General features: G+C 40.6%; 3 protein-coding genes and 1 long non-coding RNA gene across 4 annotated transcripts; 2 read left to right on the top strand and 2 right to left on the bottom strand.

The window, feature by feature from the left end:
- Positions 1-341: 341 nt before the first annotated feature.
- On the top strand, positions 342-7854 carry LOC147044510 (uncharacterized). The gene is made up of 3 exons (XR_015068462.1): positions 342-390; positions 475-512; positions 7743-7854. It is a non-coding gene; the product is annotated as an uncharacterized LOC147044510 (long non-coding RNA).
- On the bottom strand, positions 2156-4505 carry kcnj12b (potassium inwardly rectifying channel subfamily J member 12b). The gene has a single exon (XM_085933552.1). The coding sequence runs from the start codon at positions 4450-4452 to the stop codon at positions 3172-3174; it is 1281 nt and encodes a 426-aa protein (XP_085789678.1). The 5' UTR covers positions 4453-4505; the 3' UTR covers positions 2156-3171.
- A 1145-nt stretch (positions 7855-8999) lies between the features above and the next one.
- LOC147044509 (uncharacterized) lies at positions 9000-13889 on the bottom strand. Its single transcript, XM_085934402.1, has 10 exons — positions 13870-13889; positions 13503-13563; positions 12882-13140; positions 12536-12817; positions 12344-12447; positions 12167-12265; positions 9536-12082; positions 9358-9433; positions 9156-9247; positions 9000-9085 (listed from the first exon to the last, which is right to left on the bottom strand). Exons 1-10 carry the CDS (start codon positions 13887-13889, stop codon positions 9035-9037), a joined length of 3591 nt encoding a protein of 1196 aa, XP_085790528.1. The 3' UTR covers positions 9000-9034.
- A 1013-nt stretch (positions 13890-14902) lies between these two features.
- Positions 14903-17061, top strand: natd1 (protein NATD1). The gene is made up of 3 exons (XM_085934068.1): positions 14903-15070; positions 15545-15663; positions 15737-17061. The coding sequence occupies exons 1-3, from the start codon at positions 14971-14973 to the stop codon at positions 15851-15853; spliced, it is 336 nt and encodes a 111-aa protein (XP_085790194.1). The 5' UTR covers positions 14903-14970; the 3' UTR covers positions 15854-17061.
- The last annotated feature ends 120 nt before the right edge of the window (positions 17062-17181 follow it).

Raw genomic sequence — 17181 nt, 5'->3', positions numbered from 1 at the left:
AGAATTGTTTACAAGTGTTTCAATACTGCTATCTTAGTGTAGATTTGTTGAAATGCAGGTTGGTTATTTTAAAATCAGAAACCCAAGTTCATTTTAGACAGTTTACATTTGAATATTGAAAAAAAGATCTGCTTTAAAAAAAAAAAAAAGTTGCTACAGTTGCAAGATAGTAGAACTGATTTGTAGACTATTCAATATATGGTCAGCTGAACTTCTCACACCAAGTCATTTGAGATAGCCTTCATCTGCCTGGCGTGACTCCCACTGACGACAAGTAGCAGAAAGAGAATGGAAAAACAGCATCATCTCGTGAGTCCCGACCTCCTCCTCCTAATGTCATCACCACAGCACAGCGTACCATAACCATCCCCTGATATCATGCAAAATATTGTAAGCCACTTAGGAGCTATTAATACGAATGACACCATCTGAATGAACGCTCACTACTTTTTGTTTTTTACTTTTTCCCAACAGATACGAAGAAGCAAGACATACAACATCCATTATTTCAAGTAAGTCCGAGTTGATATCTGTCACCCCTGGTGTACTCGGCCTTCCGCACAGGAAGTTCATAAACAGTGTTTACTGGCGGTATTTGAATCGGTACCTCATCCTGTAATCCAATCATCTTGTTGCCGTAATCACATAGTTGTGGACTGGATTTGACGCCGCATATCTGCCAGTATCGCTGAGTGATGTGCTCAGCTGCACATCAGCATGCTGCAGAACTACGATGTAAAACGATATGACCGGACAGTAAACACGCTTTATGTTTCAGTGACCTTGATTCTTTTTGCTGAGTCCAAATGTTTGGCTCTTGACATATTTGCAGAGTCATGTTTGGACAAGAGTGATTATTTGAAAGAAAATGGATGAGTGGAGAACAATTTTGCCTCATTTGCTTTCTCAGCCTCTCCCCGTCCCGCTGATTTCTTCCATTCCCATGTTCTCGTTTTTCAAAACGTTAAACTGTCTACATCCCTTGGAAAAAGAATGACAACAAAAAAAAAAGCTATCCGATGTGAATGGAAAAGAAAAGTGATTATTATATCAAGAAATAGTCTCTGGCATGGGAAAAGATGTGAAGATTGATTGCTTGACGTCTCACAACTACAGGCCAAAGATGACTTTCCCCTGACATTTTCAACGAGGGCATTCATTTCCCAAAACATTGCTTGATATTTTGTCAGCTCATTCCCATTTGAACTTTTTTTTTTGCTGTGCAAAAACCAAAACAAAATTTCATCAGTGTTTTTTTATTGTTCAACTCGAGAGAAAGAATTTGGCATGTCCTGTTATCGCTGGCTGGAAAAGTGCTAATTGTACTCCAGTAGCCACAACAAAGAAGAATCGTGCTGCAGGGTGATAACATGATTACGTAACGGCCTGGCTTAGACCAAAATGCTCTGAAAACGCCGCTATCATGCAAAAATGATCAAATACAAAAACAAATAAATACATGATCCTAATTTACTCATTCACTGTTAATATCCCTAACGTCTATAACCGTCATTGGCGCTGAATGAGTTAATAGCTTGAAGTAGTATTTTAGTCGAGTATTGCTACTTTTTCCTCAGCCTCCATCTGAAAAAGGAAGGGTTGTGATAATTAAGGCTGCATCCCACTCTTCACGTTGCAATAGCGGCTTTTCCACTGGTTCTCCTCCTCCGGCCTTGTGGAGTGGGTGGGATGCATCTCGTGATCTTCTCCACATTGTGCTTACATCATACGGCACATCTGACGGTACAGTCAACATTCTCATGGGAAGAAGGAATTATTAGCAGTGACCTCAAACTTTTGTGAATAGTCATCAGTCATTATATTACAGTTGTCAAATATTTGCAATTGCTTTGAGGGCTGCTATGAAGGTCATAGGTTATGGTGAACTTTGGAGTGTAGTGTAGCCATAGCAAAGATGTTTGTGAAGGCTTGCATAAGAGTGAAAGAAGAAACCTTTGGCCCCAGTAGGGACACTGGCATCCAAAAATTCTCACGTCGCCATTCCTTCTTCTGATTGTCCGATTCCTCCGAGGGGAAAACAAATGACCTCAATTGCTATATTCTTATTTCAGCCTAACGTTGCTTCAGTCTATGCAAATGCTGTAATAGAATCAATGACCAAAAACAAACAGCAAAAAAAAAAAAAAGCTGGTTTATTTACAATACAGACCTGACTGATGTTAGCGCACATTGTCGTCTTTGCATTCTGGATTCTGCTTTTTCCGTACAAATGTCCACAAAAAAAAAAAAAAAGCATTCATTTTTCAGACAAAAACCTTTCCTATTTTCAGTAAGCTCCCAAATGTAAATATGTCAAGTTTGTGCTGAAATGGCATTCAGGTGCACTCACGCTGCAACAACTCACACAGAAGAGAGAAAGAACAAAAATGACCTTTGGCCATTTATTTATGCGCTATTTTGGTTATGTCTTTGTAATCTCTCCTCTTCTCGCTAAAAGGTTTTTTAACTTGTACGTTCCCATTAGACTCGTCTTTGAAAATTCCAGTCGTTACAGTACCTCAAAGTTGTGTCCAATGTGTTTTTCAAGCAAACGACAAAACGAAAAGGTCATCGCTTCAAACGTTACATCACCTTTTTGTTTTTTTTCTTTCTCAAGTTGCAAACACTCATTACTGCCGTGTTCGTTATGCTCTTTCAGTCTATACAAAGCTGCAACATTTGTCATTCAAATGAGTCCATTGTCCATTTTCAAAAATTTCAGCTTCACAACATGCAGCCAATGTCTGAGCGACACAACAAAACAATTCATTCTCGCCACACTTTTGGTTCAGGGCTGCTAACACAAATGTCGGAATATGATATAACACACTGCTACGATTGTTATTGTTACCATTTGCCAGGGGACATAATGGCCTTCATAAAAATGAGGTGTAAAACCTTTATCTTGTTTCTCCCTCGGCCACAATCTGCTACAATGTATTGACAGTAATGATTCAGATGATTTCCTCAGTTACTATTCATAGATGATAGGAACAATTTATGGAATTCATGTATCATGTAAATTATAAACTATAAAGTTGCAATTTACAGTTTATTTATTTGCATTTGAAATTCCACTCGGGAAAGTTTTTGCAACCCTATCCACTTTGCAGTCATGCATGCAATGGTGCTATAAATAGTTTGTGCGGTGAACTTTTGTAAATGTCAAGTTCAAATCTCGGATTCTACGCTAGATGATTTTTGATCACGTTCAGAAGCGGCGTGATCATCCAGGAGGGCCGTAGAACATTGTCTGTCGTCCTCTTTGTCAAAGTCCGCCTCCTCCTCCTCATCCCTGCTTATGAAAGCCAGCTCGTTCTCGTAGCAGAAGGAGTTAGCGCCTGACGTCGGGAACTTCCTGCCTTCCATGTCCCTGGCGCTGCACCTCGGGGTGGACGGTACCTCGAAGGTCTTGTGAAAATAGGCGTAATCGATCCTGTACTGGCTCTTTTCCTCGAAGATGAGCGGCTCAAAGCGGTGACCCCAAAGGACCTCCGACGACAGGTAGGAACTGCGCGCCTGGGTGGTCATGGCGGTGGCTTCCACCAAACCTTCTAGTATGATCACAATCTCAAAGTCGGATGTCTCCAGATCTTGTTTGCTGATACCAAACAGGGGGCTGTCTTCGTCGATCTCGTGGATGACGGTGATCGGCGCCACCAGAAAAAGTCGATCGGTGCCTCTGTCGTAGCCGACGTTCATGTCGATCTGATCCAGTGGGATGTACTCGCCTTCCTCCGTGTAACGAGGCTTGACCATCTGGGCTCGGACGTGAGCCTCCACTATATGGCTTTTTCTTAGATTGGCTACCCTGAACATGAGACACAACTTTCCGTCACGCATGGAGATGACGGCGTTTCGGCTGAACAGGAGCGTCTCGGCTCGTTTTTTAGGCCTGGCCATCTTCGCCATAATGGCGCCAATCATGAAGGCGTCGATGACGCAACCCACGATTGACTGAAAGACCACCATGAAGACGGCGGCGGGACATTCCTCCGTCACGCATCGAGCTCCGTACCCGATGGTGGTCTGGGTCTCGATGGAGAACAGGAAAGCGGCCACGAAGGTGTTCACCTGCGTGACGCACGGTACAAAAGTCTCATCGTCTGCGAGACGTTCCATATCGCCGTGCAGGAGGCCGATGACGTAGAAGCCTAAGCCGAACATCAACCAGGACACCACAAATACCAGGCTGAAGACCAGGAACATGTAGCGCCAACGTATGTCCACGCAAGTGGTGAACATGTCCGATATGTAGCGACTAGACTTGTCGTCCATGTTGGAGAAGTGAATGTTGCACTGGCCCGTCTTGCTGACGAAGCGGCCGTGCCTTTGCCGTCTGGTGTGGATCTTGCCATTGCCGAAGCTCCCCACGGCAGGCATGCTGGTCAGTCTCAAACCTTCTTCTTCACACGATAGGAAATTGTGCTGGTGGGCTCTTCCCACGTTCATGCCTCACGCGATCAAGGCTGACACATACACGGCAGGCCCGGGCTCCGTCCAACGTTGACTGATAGATAGTTCTCTGAAAAGAAAACCATCGGGATACATTGAGAAACATATCAGATGCTGACGGAAGTCCAATTCATCCATCACGGCTGGCCCGTCGTGGTTTCCTTTCCCTAACGACATGGCTGCAAACAGCCAGGAGCTGGTTTACACAAGCGCCGTCACTGTTGACAGCTTAGCAATACGGAGGCTATATTTAGAAACTTTTCCGACCCCTCTCGCCCCATGTTTTTCAAAAAAAAGTGACTTTAATTCTTGCATCGCCAAAGATAAATTTGAACTTTTAATCTGAGATATGTGCCTTCAAGATCCAAATGTTTTGCAGAGTTCATCTGTCCAGCTTTACATAAACAAATAGTAGGAGAGTTTTAATACTGCAGGCGTGCAGATTTACGGGCTCAGTCATAATCATATCATCACTTATATTTATTTATATATTTTTTTATTTATATGTATTTATTATATATATATTTTTTCATCCCACTCTTTTCCCTTCCTGTCGATACTGTACACATGTAATCGTTGATGATGATTGAATGATCTCAGCTCCCAAACGGTTTCCCCAGTAACAGCATTTGTGTTTGGACAATTGATAAATCATTTAACGAGATGAATGCATACCGGAGTTGGAGTGGAGATGGGAAAGTGCGATAGAAATGGAAAATAAAGTTACCTTCACTTCAGTGATACAAAATCTGTTTTTCTGTCGGACAAGGTACAGAAATAGCCAACTAATCTAATGCGCTGCCACTTTATGTGACGTATCATCTGTTTCTCACAGCTGGCATAACTATTAGGCCGCTGCCCAGTGTGATTCCCTTGTGAGAATGTGCTGGAAAACAGTGTGGCGAAAAAAAAAAAAAAGATAAGTCCACTATAAAATCAAGCCTAAACTTTCTGCTCGTATTTCAAGTACTTTGAGATGAGAAAAAATGCATATATTTTTTTTACTTTTCAATATTTAAATCGTTTTCATGATATGTGTTAGTGATAACGTTGCATTATATTTTGTGTTTTTTTATTTATTGCATAATCAATTGCACTTTTTTGGTGTCTTGATTTTTTATTGAATTTTTTTGGTGTCTTTATTTTTCTGTTGATTGGCTTGGGGAAATCAGACAGTTTTCCCCTCCTGGTTCCTGATAAAAGGATTTAGGCTAATATTATTTCTTGTCTGCTGTTTGGTCATAATTGGCCAGCCACAAGATTAAAAGTCAGGGATGCATGAAATTGAACGTTTGGGACACAAGTCATTTATGCTAATGTAGACTAAAGTAGTGTTCGAAAGATTAAGTCACACACACACCAGCTTAACTTAGCCTTCCATGGAAACTCAATTCTGAATTTGACGTCATAAAAACTTTACTCCATTAAGCTGCAGGGACCCTAAGGACATGACTTTAAGTGGGTCAGTGCAAAATGACACGATACTTGGCACTTAGCTGCAAGCGTATTGCTTTGACTTTTGGCATCTTAGCAGTGAAGTTATTTTCTACCTCTTTGGCCCTCAATCGGTTATGTCATCAATTAGCCGCCGGCGCCATTTAATTGTGTCTTTACAATACACTTTTGAATATTGTGTTAGGTCTATGAATTTGTGTATACGAGTTACTTCACACTTGCTGGCTCACACTGCTCTAGTTGCTAGGCGTCAAGATGATGATGATGATGATGATGAGTGTCCGATTATCTAATATATGCAAGAATAACTCTCCACCCGCCTGCTGCTGTGATTTTAATACCAAAGTAGAAATGAATTTAATTCTGCAGTCATTGATCGATAAATATAAAATTGCTTACCTTGTTTGCTGGTTAAATGCTGCAATCTGTCACGACCAGAACTTTTTCGTCTTTTTGCTCGCACTACTGCATAGTTCTTTGAAGGCTTCCTTGTTTTTTTTAAGGGTAGAACCACTTTATCCTTGTGAGGCAAAAAAGTACATCGCCACTCAACACGTTCATCCCTTCAAGTTTGATTGCACCTGTTCCTCTTGCTCTTCTCACTGAGGTCAGCATTACAACCACAAGTACCTCTAATCAAAGCTTTGAATTTTTCCAGCTTGAATGATAACAACGCCGTCCCAAAGTCGATATATTTGGGCTTGCGTGGGCTCAGCGATACAAAGAGAAGTAAAAATCAATCCAGCACAGATAATTTGGGCATAGTCTGTCATCTTCTGCCGTCTGATGGTTTTTGCTGAGGATCCTACTCTGTATCTCACAACCACGCAAATGGTGCGTATTGCTTAGCCCTCCCCTCCCCTTCCCTCCCTTCCTTCCACTATGCCATGGTCCATACTTGGCATTTAGAGGTTGAGCAGTCTTGTCTTACCTAGAGTGGCACCCGTTAGAAATACGTAAAATTATACAAGATGGATGTCCACTGAATAACTAATCAGATTTGGAAATTTCCCAATACTTGGTTGGTGTCACATGATCATCCAAAGTCAAGTGTGAGTGTCAGTTTTATATATCAGTGACATTTGCATTGGTGTTTTTTTTACTTAAAAAGAAATTGATAATGTCAAACTTCATATGGGCCATCTATAATTAAAGTTGTGAGCTTGTAGCCTCAACTTGAAAATAGGTTACAAATGCTGCCAATATATTGCAGTCCTGATGTGAGGGTTACAGCCAATGCAAGTTATTTAAAGTCTCCAAAGTGGGCCAGCCTGGACCCAACTCAAATCCACATTTTGGGCTAGTTTGAGGGGAGCTGTCAGTCATGTTTTAATGGCGAGGAACATTGTCTGTGTTAGGATTCATGTGGCAGGTAGACAAGTATTATGCAAGAGTGGAACCATCTGGTGAGGCCCATCTGAGAAGATCTCATGCTGGTCATGTTTTGTTGTCGGGTGTCTCCGGACTTTGTGTTTGTTATTGTTCTAATTAATACAATCTCTAGGCACTTCATTAAATTTTCACTTGCACCATCTACTGAACTTCAAAGCATAAAAAATATTTCATTTAACTCTGTCGAAACATTGTTTATTATTATGCTTGAAATTTATAGATAAAATATATCAAATAAATAGAAATAGAATATATATATAATGAGTTGTTCATTTTTTTGCCTCCCATTGTTATGGAAACAAAATGTCGCTGAGGTGGGTCACCCGCCACGTCAGTGAACTCCTTTTGAGTTGTCGTCTTTTCCCATAGTGTGTTTTGCATTTTGCAGTCATTGGTCTTTGCATGACTAAATAGGACATTTATTTTTGTATCCCATGCAGGTGCACCTGGATGCTGGTGGTTGTGTATCAGCCAATGATCAGTCATGAAGCCCGGGAGCTTTTGTAGGCCAGCTCAGCTCCGAAGGAATCCCACGGGCGCCCAAACACAAAAGTACGTAAGTGACCTCATACACACAAAAAACAGATTTGAGTTGCCCGTCACTTTTGCCAATAGAGACAAGTATGACATTATGTTTACAAGTATAAATGTCAAGATGGCTGCAAATAAAATATGATTCTTCTTATTGTATAAAATATAATTTTGAGGTACATCTAAAGAATGTTTATTTTATTTTATTCATTACTATATATATATTTTTTTACACTTTTCAGCTAACCTTATGAGCTAACAAACCGATTCCTTGATTCCTTTTCCTTTCATATGAGAGTCGTTGCAACTAAATAAAAACACAAAAGCAGATTCGTCTTCCTCATCTCGTGTAGGTTGAGATGCCTCCTCCTGCTCTTTATTTAACATTTCACTGCCCTCCTCCATGTCTGCTTAAGTCAGGTTACCATATCCAACATGTTTTAGTTGTTGTTATTTTGATTGAAATATTTTTTGCTGCACAAGTAATTTTGTTGAGAAAAAAAAAAAAGAAAGAAATATGATTCTGTCAATGAGCACGAAAAGTTCACCGTGCAGTCGTATGAATGATGTATAGCATTAACATGCAACGTTGCTCTTTTGAAAATGTTGCCTCACATGACTAGAGCTTCTCACGTTGGAGTCACAGGAAAGGGAGCGCAGGTTTAATGAGGTGCGATGTTCCTCATGAGAAATGCCACTCCATGGAAGTGAACAGCAATCAAAAACAAGACCTTTTGCAAGGGCCAAGCTGATTTATAAGGTACAAATTCATGACAGCTTTGCACTTGTAATTGTTATTAAAAATTATAACTATGAAATCTGTATCATTCCAGTTAAGGCTCAGGTCAATCCAAAATTGCATACGAAGCAACTGAGGGTGAGCTGAGTCCATTAGATTTATGTTTGGGTCATACTGACCTGCTGTGGTATCAATTCTGTATTACAAGTTAGCTCCAAAATGTTGTATCATGCTACATCTAGTGGTAAAATATGTTCATCACAGTTATTTTTGAAAATAATTTTTTGCCAATATGTATTTACTTAATGGGAAATTTTAGTTCTGGGGGCACATTCAGAATTTCATTTATGTAGGCGTCATTGTGAACTCCAGGGGACAGAATTAGAAACAAAAGTTACTTTTATTAAAAAAAAAAGAAGCATTTAATGCCAGTTGACTTGGACCCAATCATCTTGATCAGAGTCAATCAAACAGTTTCATTCTTTCTTGGCCAGAAAGACCTTCTTTCAAACTCTGCAAGGCAAACAGAATATTGAAAAAAAAATCATAATTTTAATCGAGGTACTGCAGCGTCAGATTTTACCTTTGACCTGACCGCTCGAAGTCGACGTAGAAGAGACGGTTTGTTATTTTTCTTCACTGATGTGGTGTTGCTAGTATTGGCTGCGTTGACATCTGACAAAACAATTAAATATCATGTGCACTATAAAAATAAATGTTCATCACTTCATCACATATTTAACAGTTCACGAGGGGATTGCCAAACAACTTCGGCATTCTCTTACCAGAATTTGATCGAGGTGTGATTCTACTAGAAGGCAGAGTGGCAAACTTGACATCGTCACTTAGTAACTTGACATCCTGAAAGTTTTCATCATCAGTTTAGTGTTACCAAACAATATCAAAGTTCTTTTTTTCACCATAGATTTTAAGATAGCCTTACTTATTAGCTTTTTTACTTACCTTTATTTGAAAATCTGCTTCTAGTCTTTGTATTTTTTCCTTTTGATATTCCTCAATTCCCCATTTGTCTTGGTAACGGGACTCCATGGATATCAACGTGTCTTTGGCATGTTCTAGTTCCTCTCTCAATGCTCTGTTGTCCTCCTGGAGTTCACTCAAGGTGTGATTAAAAAGCTCCCGCTCATCCGTTAATGAGGCCTCCTGCTGTTTGCACAATTTGTCCTGCAACATCACACATCGTTGCTGCTCTTGCTCCAAATCTAAATGGAGCCTGTCTGACAAATAAAGCAGCTTTACTTGCTCCTGCATCCACTTCAGGTCCACTCCAGAGGCCGTTTCACAAATTTCCTCCTCCTCCTCAATAGTCACCTCGTGATAGAGCTGCCACATGACTTTAGCTCTTCTTTGCAGCCTCGTTATAAGTCGCTCTAACCACGGCGGATTTTTTATGTCCTCAGAATGATCTGTCATATCTTTTTTATTCTCCTGCTCTTCATTAAAAACAAATATTGGATGGCTGGAGTCTACCAGATTGTCTTTCTGATATTCTTGCTGGATTTTAAAGGCAGCATAGATGAACTCTGCTTCAATGCAGGCGCTCATGATGATTTCGTGGTCCTCCCGAGCTCCGCCTTCCTCGAATTGAGTTTGTTTTAATGTCAGTATTTGTGAGATGATGAGTTCGTACCTGTAGGCCACGGTCATATCTTCTTCTTTTGGCACTAAAAATCTGAGTTGTACATTTGGACTCTTTAGGGCTGTTAACATTTTTTCAACTAGGACTAATTGTCTCTTTAAAAACGTCCCAACACTTATGATGTCCTCTGCGTGAGTGAGTTCAAGGTTTTCATCAACGCTGCTCTCAACTCCAGCCAAGACATCACATGGGATTTTGTCTTCCATTTTGTAAGCGTTCAAAGACGCATGTTGCTGTTTTTCCGCGTCATTCCGTCCTCGCTGAAGACACGTCTCAACAGCTGCTAGTCTCCCCTCAAAGTCAGTCAATTCAATCGCGTGGCTGTTTTGAAGTTTCTCTCGACAACTTTGGAGGATATTTAGCGCAAGTTGAAAGCGGCCGGCCAAAAGCCTGCAAAGATTTTCGGTCTCCTGAGCAAAGCGCTGGTTCTGACTGGCCCGGCTGTGAAGGAGCAAAGCGAGATGCTGGGCCGAGGCTCGACTATGAGTGAGCTGGGAGTTAAGACGGGGGTCCGGGTTGGTCTCGTGATCTTGGTGCTCCTCCAGTCGTTCTGTGATTTCCCGTAATTTCTCCTCTGTTACAAAAAGCTTTGTTTCAAGTAGCTGGATGGCCGATGTAAAGCGTTCCGGGTCGTCTCCTGCGGTGATGATGTACTGGTGCGATGGGCCAAGTGAGTAGGATCGGATTCTTGAGTGATGACGGTGGTTCTGGTCTCGTTCCTCTGACCTGTCGTCACTTGAGGGCTCCACCGTTTCCTCCTCCTCGTGCGGGATGGCCTCCAAAGACTCCTCCTCCACATGAGAAGAGCCACAAACCTTGAGCTTTTCATTGAGTTGTGCTTCCGTCTCCTCCAAACTGTTACCCAAGACTTCCATCTTCAGCAACACCTCATTCAGCTCTTGCTCTTTTTCATCCAGGAGTCTCTCAAAGCCGTTTCGCATTTCCTGAACTTCAGCTTCTCTTTGTTGCGCCTTCTCCAAAACCGTCAGCAGTTCCTCTGAGATCTTCTCATATGAATGTTTAAGATCCTGATAGTATGTCTCTTCTGTTTCCAAGCAATTCTGCAACCTGCTTTTTTCCTCACGTGCCTCCGTCAGATGATTCTGCAGCTCTTGGCATCTTTGCTCCATCTGTTCTTTTTCATCTTGATACTTTTGCACAGCAGCCGCTGAAGAAGCTAACTCCTCTCTGAGTTGTTCTCGGGTGTCCTCAATGTCCCTACTCCACACATATGCCTTCGTCAAGCTCTCCACTTGCTCCTCAGCTTGATCCAATTTCTCCTGAAGTTCTTGCGAGTGTTGCTCCGCTTTCGCCAAGCTGGCTGCCAAACTCTTCCGTTCTCTGTCCTGACTTGCTTGAAGGAGCGTGAGATGTTTCTGCAGGAGTGTCTCTTTTTGAGCTTGTGCGTCCTCGTTGGTGCGGAGTTGCGTTGTGGTCTCTTGGAGAACCTTCCTCAGCTCCTGAGCCTCATCCTGGAGAACCCGGTGACTGTACGACTCCTCCTGTAGCCGCGTCATGCGCAACTCTGACTCTTTCCTCTTGTCTTCGCTGAAGCTCAGCTGGTTCTTCAAAGAGGTGAGGGAACGTTCCCATTCCATCTTTTGCTCATGGAACCATCTACGTTCTTGCTCTAGATGGACCTGAGCGAGCGCCGTGGCATCTCCTGTCACAAGCACCTGCGCTTGTTGAGCTAAGAGCTCCACTCGCTGACGTAGATCGGCTTCCCTGGCTTCCTCCTGTATTCTCTTTTGCGCCTCCAACTCAACACGGAGTTCGCGATTCATCTTCTGCAATCGGTGCAATGCCGAAACTGGATCTGATGATGCGTTAGAATTGAAAAGAAGATCATTCTGCATTGCAAAAAAAATAGTATATATTAAAATAACAATAAAATAAAATATATATTTATACTTTTTTTTTTTTTTTTAAATAACCTTTTCGCTTAAATGAATCTCATCTTGCATCTTGAGTTCATCTTGCAGTTTTCTGTTGAGCTGCTGAATCCGAGACAGTTCCATCTGTGTTTTTTCCAACTGGACATGAAAATAATACAAATCAATTTAAAAATAGATTTTATTTTCTCCTCCCCGATAAATTTATATCTGTCTCACCTCTTTGAAAAGTCTCTCTCTGTCTTCCTCAGAAGGACGACGCTCTTGATCAGAACTGTCTTCATTTGATTGGATCACACATGATGATGAATATGGAGAGCCCACTGAATGTCATAAATACAAACATGAAACACAAGCAGTTATAAATCCTATATCATTGAGTAAATTCCACATTTTGTATTATTCCCGTACCTTCTTCTGCTTGCTGTGTCGGACTGAAATGAGATAATGGCGAGTCAGTGCAGGGTGAGGAGGTGGGCGACAAGCTGGGAGACGACACCGAGGTTATGTCAGTAGATTCTTCCTCCATCTTTTGCTGCAAGTTGATTTCTTCATTTGCTTTCTCTGAGTCTTCTGCACATCCACAGCATGTGTTTGTTTGCGAGGCGTTGTCTTGATACTCCACTTTGGAATCATTCTTAATGTTGAGTTTCGATTTGTTGCTGTGAGGAGCGTTGGGGTCCGCATCAGAGTCTGTTTAAAAAAATAGCACCTGTTTCAGTTTTCTTGGGGTGTAAACAGTAAATTATAATTAAACGCTCATTACCGTCTCCGGTAGCTCCTTGGTCAAGTCTATTGAGAGAGCGACTGCTCCTCATGAATGGAGTCGTAGTGAGGGAGCTGGTGTGGAGGGATGTAAAACTCCGACTGCTAGAAAGCTGCAGAGCGGGTCTGGACGGACGAGATGATGGCCTGGAAACCCGGTGACCTCCACGACCTTGCTGGCTGGTTTTAGATGCATCGCTGCTAGCTTGTTTACCTCCAGTAGATACGGCCGCTGATGATAATGACGCCTCCTTTGAAAGAGACGGAGAGACAAAATCAAATATTTAATTGGTACTAAGTTTTAAAACAGTCTATCGTGTAGTATCTGTCTCTATTCCAACTTGGACTCTTTGATTTGTTCAATCCAATCAACACCGTTGCAAAGTGTTAAATCCGAATCAGAGCTTTTAATTTGCTTAAGCGCCATCTGACTCACTCTGTGATCATAAACACACACACGCACACATTTAGACACATAAACATGCAATAGTAATATCTCCATTACACAAATAGGCTGAGACTGTCACATGACCTACAAAACTTAAAATCATATTTGAAATTGAATTGACCCAAATGTATGTACAAAAAGAATGGTTGAATAATGGTAACCTACCTTTCCTCCTTTTTTTAGTGTAGGTTTGGGAATCTTGGTGTTAACCAGAACCTCAGGCCATCTAATATTCAAACAATGTGGATCATGTTCATTAAAGTTGCAAAACTTTTAAAGTAGATGTAAAGACAGTCGGACAGTGTTAAATGCATTGAATCACAGTTTCGCATCAAGGAAGTCCCGTGACAAATTGTTTTTTCTGACAAATTTATAAAATATTAAAAGGAATTTCAACCACAAGAAATGAACACATTGAAAAAGTTTTTTTTTTAAGAACACATACCACTTTCAGAAGTACAAATAAAATCTTGCACAATTTTTTTATTGACTTATTTATTTACCAAAAATGTGTTGCCAAATTGTTTCTTACCTTGGTGCCTTGGACATCATTTTCAGAAGAATTTACTGAATGAAAATCCAACTTTTTTCACATCAGAGCAGGAAAAAAAACGGAATAATCTGCTAATCCTTAAAATGTATTTAAAAATGTTAAGGCAAAAGGGAGACGCGGCTAAATTATTGATCCGACTGCAAAATACAGTTGTGATCGCTCAACAAATGAAGGGACAAATCACAAATAGCTGTTTGGAGAGGTGTTAGACAACCGTAATCCTCGACAGAGTTGACAAACTCCATTAGTTTTGAAGAATGAGGTCAAAAGATTAACAGGCTTACCACGCAATCACTTGGGGCCCATCTTCTTTGAAATCACTAAGGTTCATCGTGTTGTTTGTGTCCACGTGTGCATGTGTGTGTTGTGTCTTAGATAAAGTGTCTTTGATTTTGGGTCATGGTTAATTTTTTTAGTATACTTAGCCCATCCGATAAGACCAAAACATTTATGTAATATTTATTTAGAAATTCTATTGTTTGTTGCAATGCAGGTTCATGTAATGCTTATGTTTGTTTAAAAATACATAAAAACCTGGAAAAAAACAAATTGCATCTTAAATGGCAATCTCAATATTTGCAATTAGATGATTTAGATTATTATTGCACCAAAAGGCCACTAGATGGCGGCAGTAAATTTGGGGGCACTCGTCAGTAAATGTATTTTCTGACTTGATCTTCCGTTGTGCTGTGATTGATTATCATTATTATCTTTTTGTGAAAAAGACTATTGCTCAATAAAGTTTGGGCAACTAGTGTAGTGTGGCACCTGCACAGGTATTGATCACAGCATTGACAAGGCATGCTCTGACGTCATCAATTCCTCTCATTGCAATATTTTGAATGTTATGAGGTAATAACTGGCAATGCGTCATCGTCTCATCATGAAGTCATTTCTAAGAGAGAAAGAAAGAAAAAATATAATTATTAGCATTTCTAGCTGCCAACAAGCCAAATGCGGATTGGCCGGGCGTCACGTGACCCTCCAGCTGATTTCCTTGCATGGTGTTTTGCTTCTCTGGAGCCATTTCTGCTTGTTCACATCAGTCGTCGTCGTTTTGTTTTTTTTAATCACACCACTATGGCTCATACGGCACAGGCAAATACCTTCGACGCCAACAACCCTCAAATCCAGGTGGAACACGACAAAAAGCGTCGACAATTTGTCATTCGACTAAACGGTATGATCAACGAGATGTTGGTGGTGATTGATAGCTTTTGGCTAATGCTAGCGCAAAGCTTGTTGTTAGTTAGCTTCATTTAGCGTAGGGAGCCTCCGCAAGACTTCATCAACCACAAATCATTGGACACATGTTGTGTTGCAGCATAAGATTATTGCATGTCTATGCGATATGGATATTGCATATCATGTTATCTATATTTTTCAATATGTTGTGCAGCGCTACTCTGTCATATTTTGATATTCTTGAATTTTTTTTCAAGTCATTTCTCTGGATTGGTTCTTATAGATTGAAATGTCAAATTGCATTGTTGTTATTGTCACTTGAGTTTTTTCTCTATGTTATGTCTGGTACATTTCATGTTAGTCCTTATTCTCATCATTGGTGTTTTGTCAGTGATCTGAAGAAGGACAACTTATGTCAACTAGCAAAAATGGACGAATTAGTAACTGTGTTGACTTTGATGTCCTTCAGGGTCTCATGATCGTGCCGTCCTTCTTTATGAATACGTTGGAAAAAAGACGGTGGACCTGCAACATACTGAAGTTCCAGATGCTTACAGAGGGAGAGGAATTGCCAAACACTTGGCCAAGGTAACATTGCATTTTGTCACTTAGTAAGACCTCATTGTTGCAGTTTCCTACAAGTATGCTTCTGTGAACACAGGCGGCCATGGACTTTGTGGTGGAAGAAGATCTGAAAGCTCATCTGACCTGTTGGTACATTCAGAAATACGTCAAAGAGAATCCGCAACCTCATTACTTTGAACATATTTACCAATGACCTCACATGGTACCAAAAGACAAGAGAGACTCCAAAGTGAGGTATTCTTTGAAATTAAAGACTGAAATGTAACAAAGGACCTTGCTCCAGGCATTGTTCAAAGGAGCCAGCTGATCTCCTTGAAAGGAACTTTGATGCTGACATGACTTGGTCACATCTATTCACAACAAGGGGAATCTCCTTCAACAGAAAATAGGACTCCAATCAACTGAGTTCAATGTCTCTTATCAGACAGAAAAGATTCAAGATGTGAATGACTTCTTCACCTGTGTGTAAACAAATGAGTCATTTGATTTGCGCTCAGGTAGAAGTCAGAGCTTGGGGTTTGCCACTTTGTTTTTATTCATAATTGTTTGACCGAATTCACCTTTTCATCACATTTGACGTTTGTTTGAAGTTTTGTATTGATGTGGTAATACTTCAAAAATTACTCACAATGACTAATAATGGAAATTTGCAGCAAGACAACCTTCCACTACTTTCATTCAAAGAGATCAGAAATCTGTGCTAAAAGTGTATTTTATACTCAAATTCAAATTTTTTTTTTAAACCTTTTTCAGTTTTTTTGGTCTTCCCAGAAATGTAACCACTTTGACAAAGCTTGGATGAAACTACAGGACCCAAACCTTTTATTTATGGCACCGACATGGTCGATAGCCTGTCACTGTCACGTGTGCAAATGGACAAACCAGTATTTTAAAAAAAACACAGCTGCATTGAGGGCATTTTTATTCAAGTTCAACCACATCCTTTGTTTATTCTAGAGCTTGAAAACTGGATGGCTGAAGTTTACTCACTACGTTCCTATTGTGTGTCATTTTCTTTCTTTGGCACCGCAAACAATCGTGCTTCAGGATTTCACAATGATAGATAAAATCCCTGAAATGTTTCACTGTGGTTTTTCGCTAGTTTGGCTCCTTTGCTGTTGACAATCTAGGTGTTGAGGAGAAGCAAACCTCAGGAAATTCCTTACACTCTGTCAGAACTACATTCACACGCTGGGCTGACTGACTGCTTTAAATGCAGAAAACAACTAGTTTACTAGGTGGAAATCACCTATTCATAGGGCACTATTTCATTTCTTGTTTATATGTATGTATGTGTACATTCTTTTGAAAGCTAAATGACTAAACCGTTTCAAACATTCACTTCACTGTGAAAATGTTTTGTGCTTGACACTTTATTGTATGAATAAAGTTATAAAATATACTAACATGAATAAGGTCACTATTTATTTTGCATGATTGATTAATATACTCCACACAAAATGGTGGTAATGTACAATACCATAACATACACACCATGAATTCGAATGATCATATTTCCGC

Source organism: Syngnathus leptorhynchus, chromosome 16 (genome assembly GCF_054491065.1).
Source record: "Syngnathus leptorhynchus isolate UIUO chromosome 16, UIUO_Slep, whole genome shotgun sequence".
NCBI lineage: Eukaryota > Metazoa > Chordata > Actinopteri > Syngnathiformes > Syngnathidae > Syngnathus > Syngnathus leptorhynchus.
This window is presented reverse-complemented; position numbering and strand designations above follow the sequence as displayed.

Bases quoted from the DNA above. Each gene is read 5' to 3' on its own strand.
- kcnj12b (XM_085933552.1), bottom strand. From the start codon at position 4,452: ATGAACGTGGGAAGAGCCCACCAGCACAATTTCCTATCGTGTGAAGAA.
- LOC147044509 (XM_085934402.1), bottom strand. From the start codon at position 13,889: ATGATGTCCAAGGCACCAAG. The intron at 9,434-9,535 runs GTAAGTAAAAAA...GAAAACTTTCAG, and splicing joins AAGCAGATTTTCAAATAAAG to GATGTCAAGTTACTAAGTGA. The intron at 9,086-9,155 runs GTAAAATCTGAC...TTTGCCTTGCAG, and splicing joins TTCGAGCGGTCAGGTCAAAG to AGTTTGAAAGAAGGTCTTTC.
- natd1 (XM_085934068.1), top strand. From the start codon at position 14,971: ATGGCTCATACGGCACAGGCAAATACCTTCGACGCCAACAACCCTCAA. The intron at 15,071-15,544 runs GTATGATCAACG...GATGTCCTTCAG, and splicing joins ATTTGTCATTCGACTAAACG to GGTCTCATGATCGTGCCGTC. The intron at 15,664-15,736 runs GTAACATTGCAT...CTGTGAACACAG, and splicing joins TTGCCAAACACTTGGCCAAG to GCGGCCATGGACTTTGTGGT.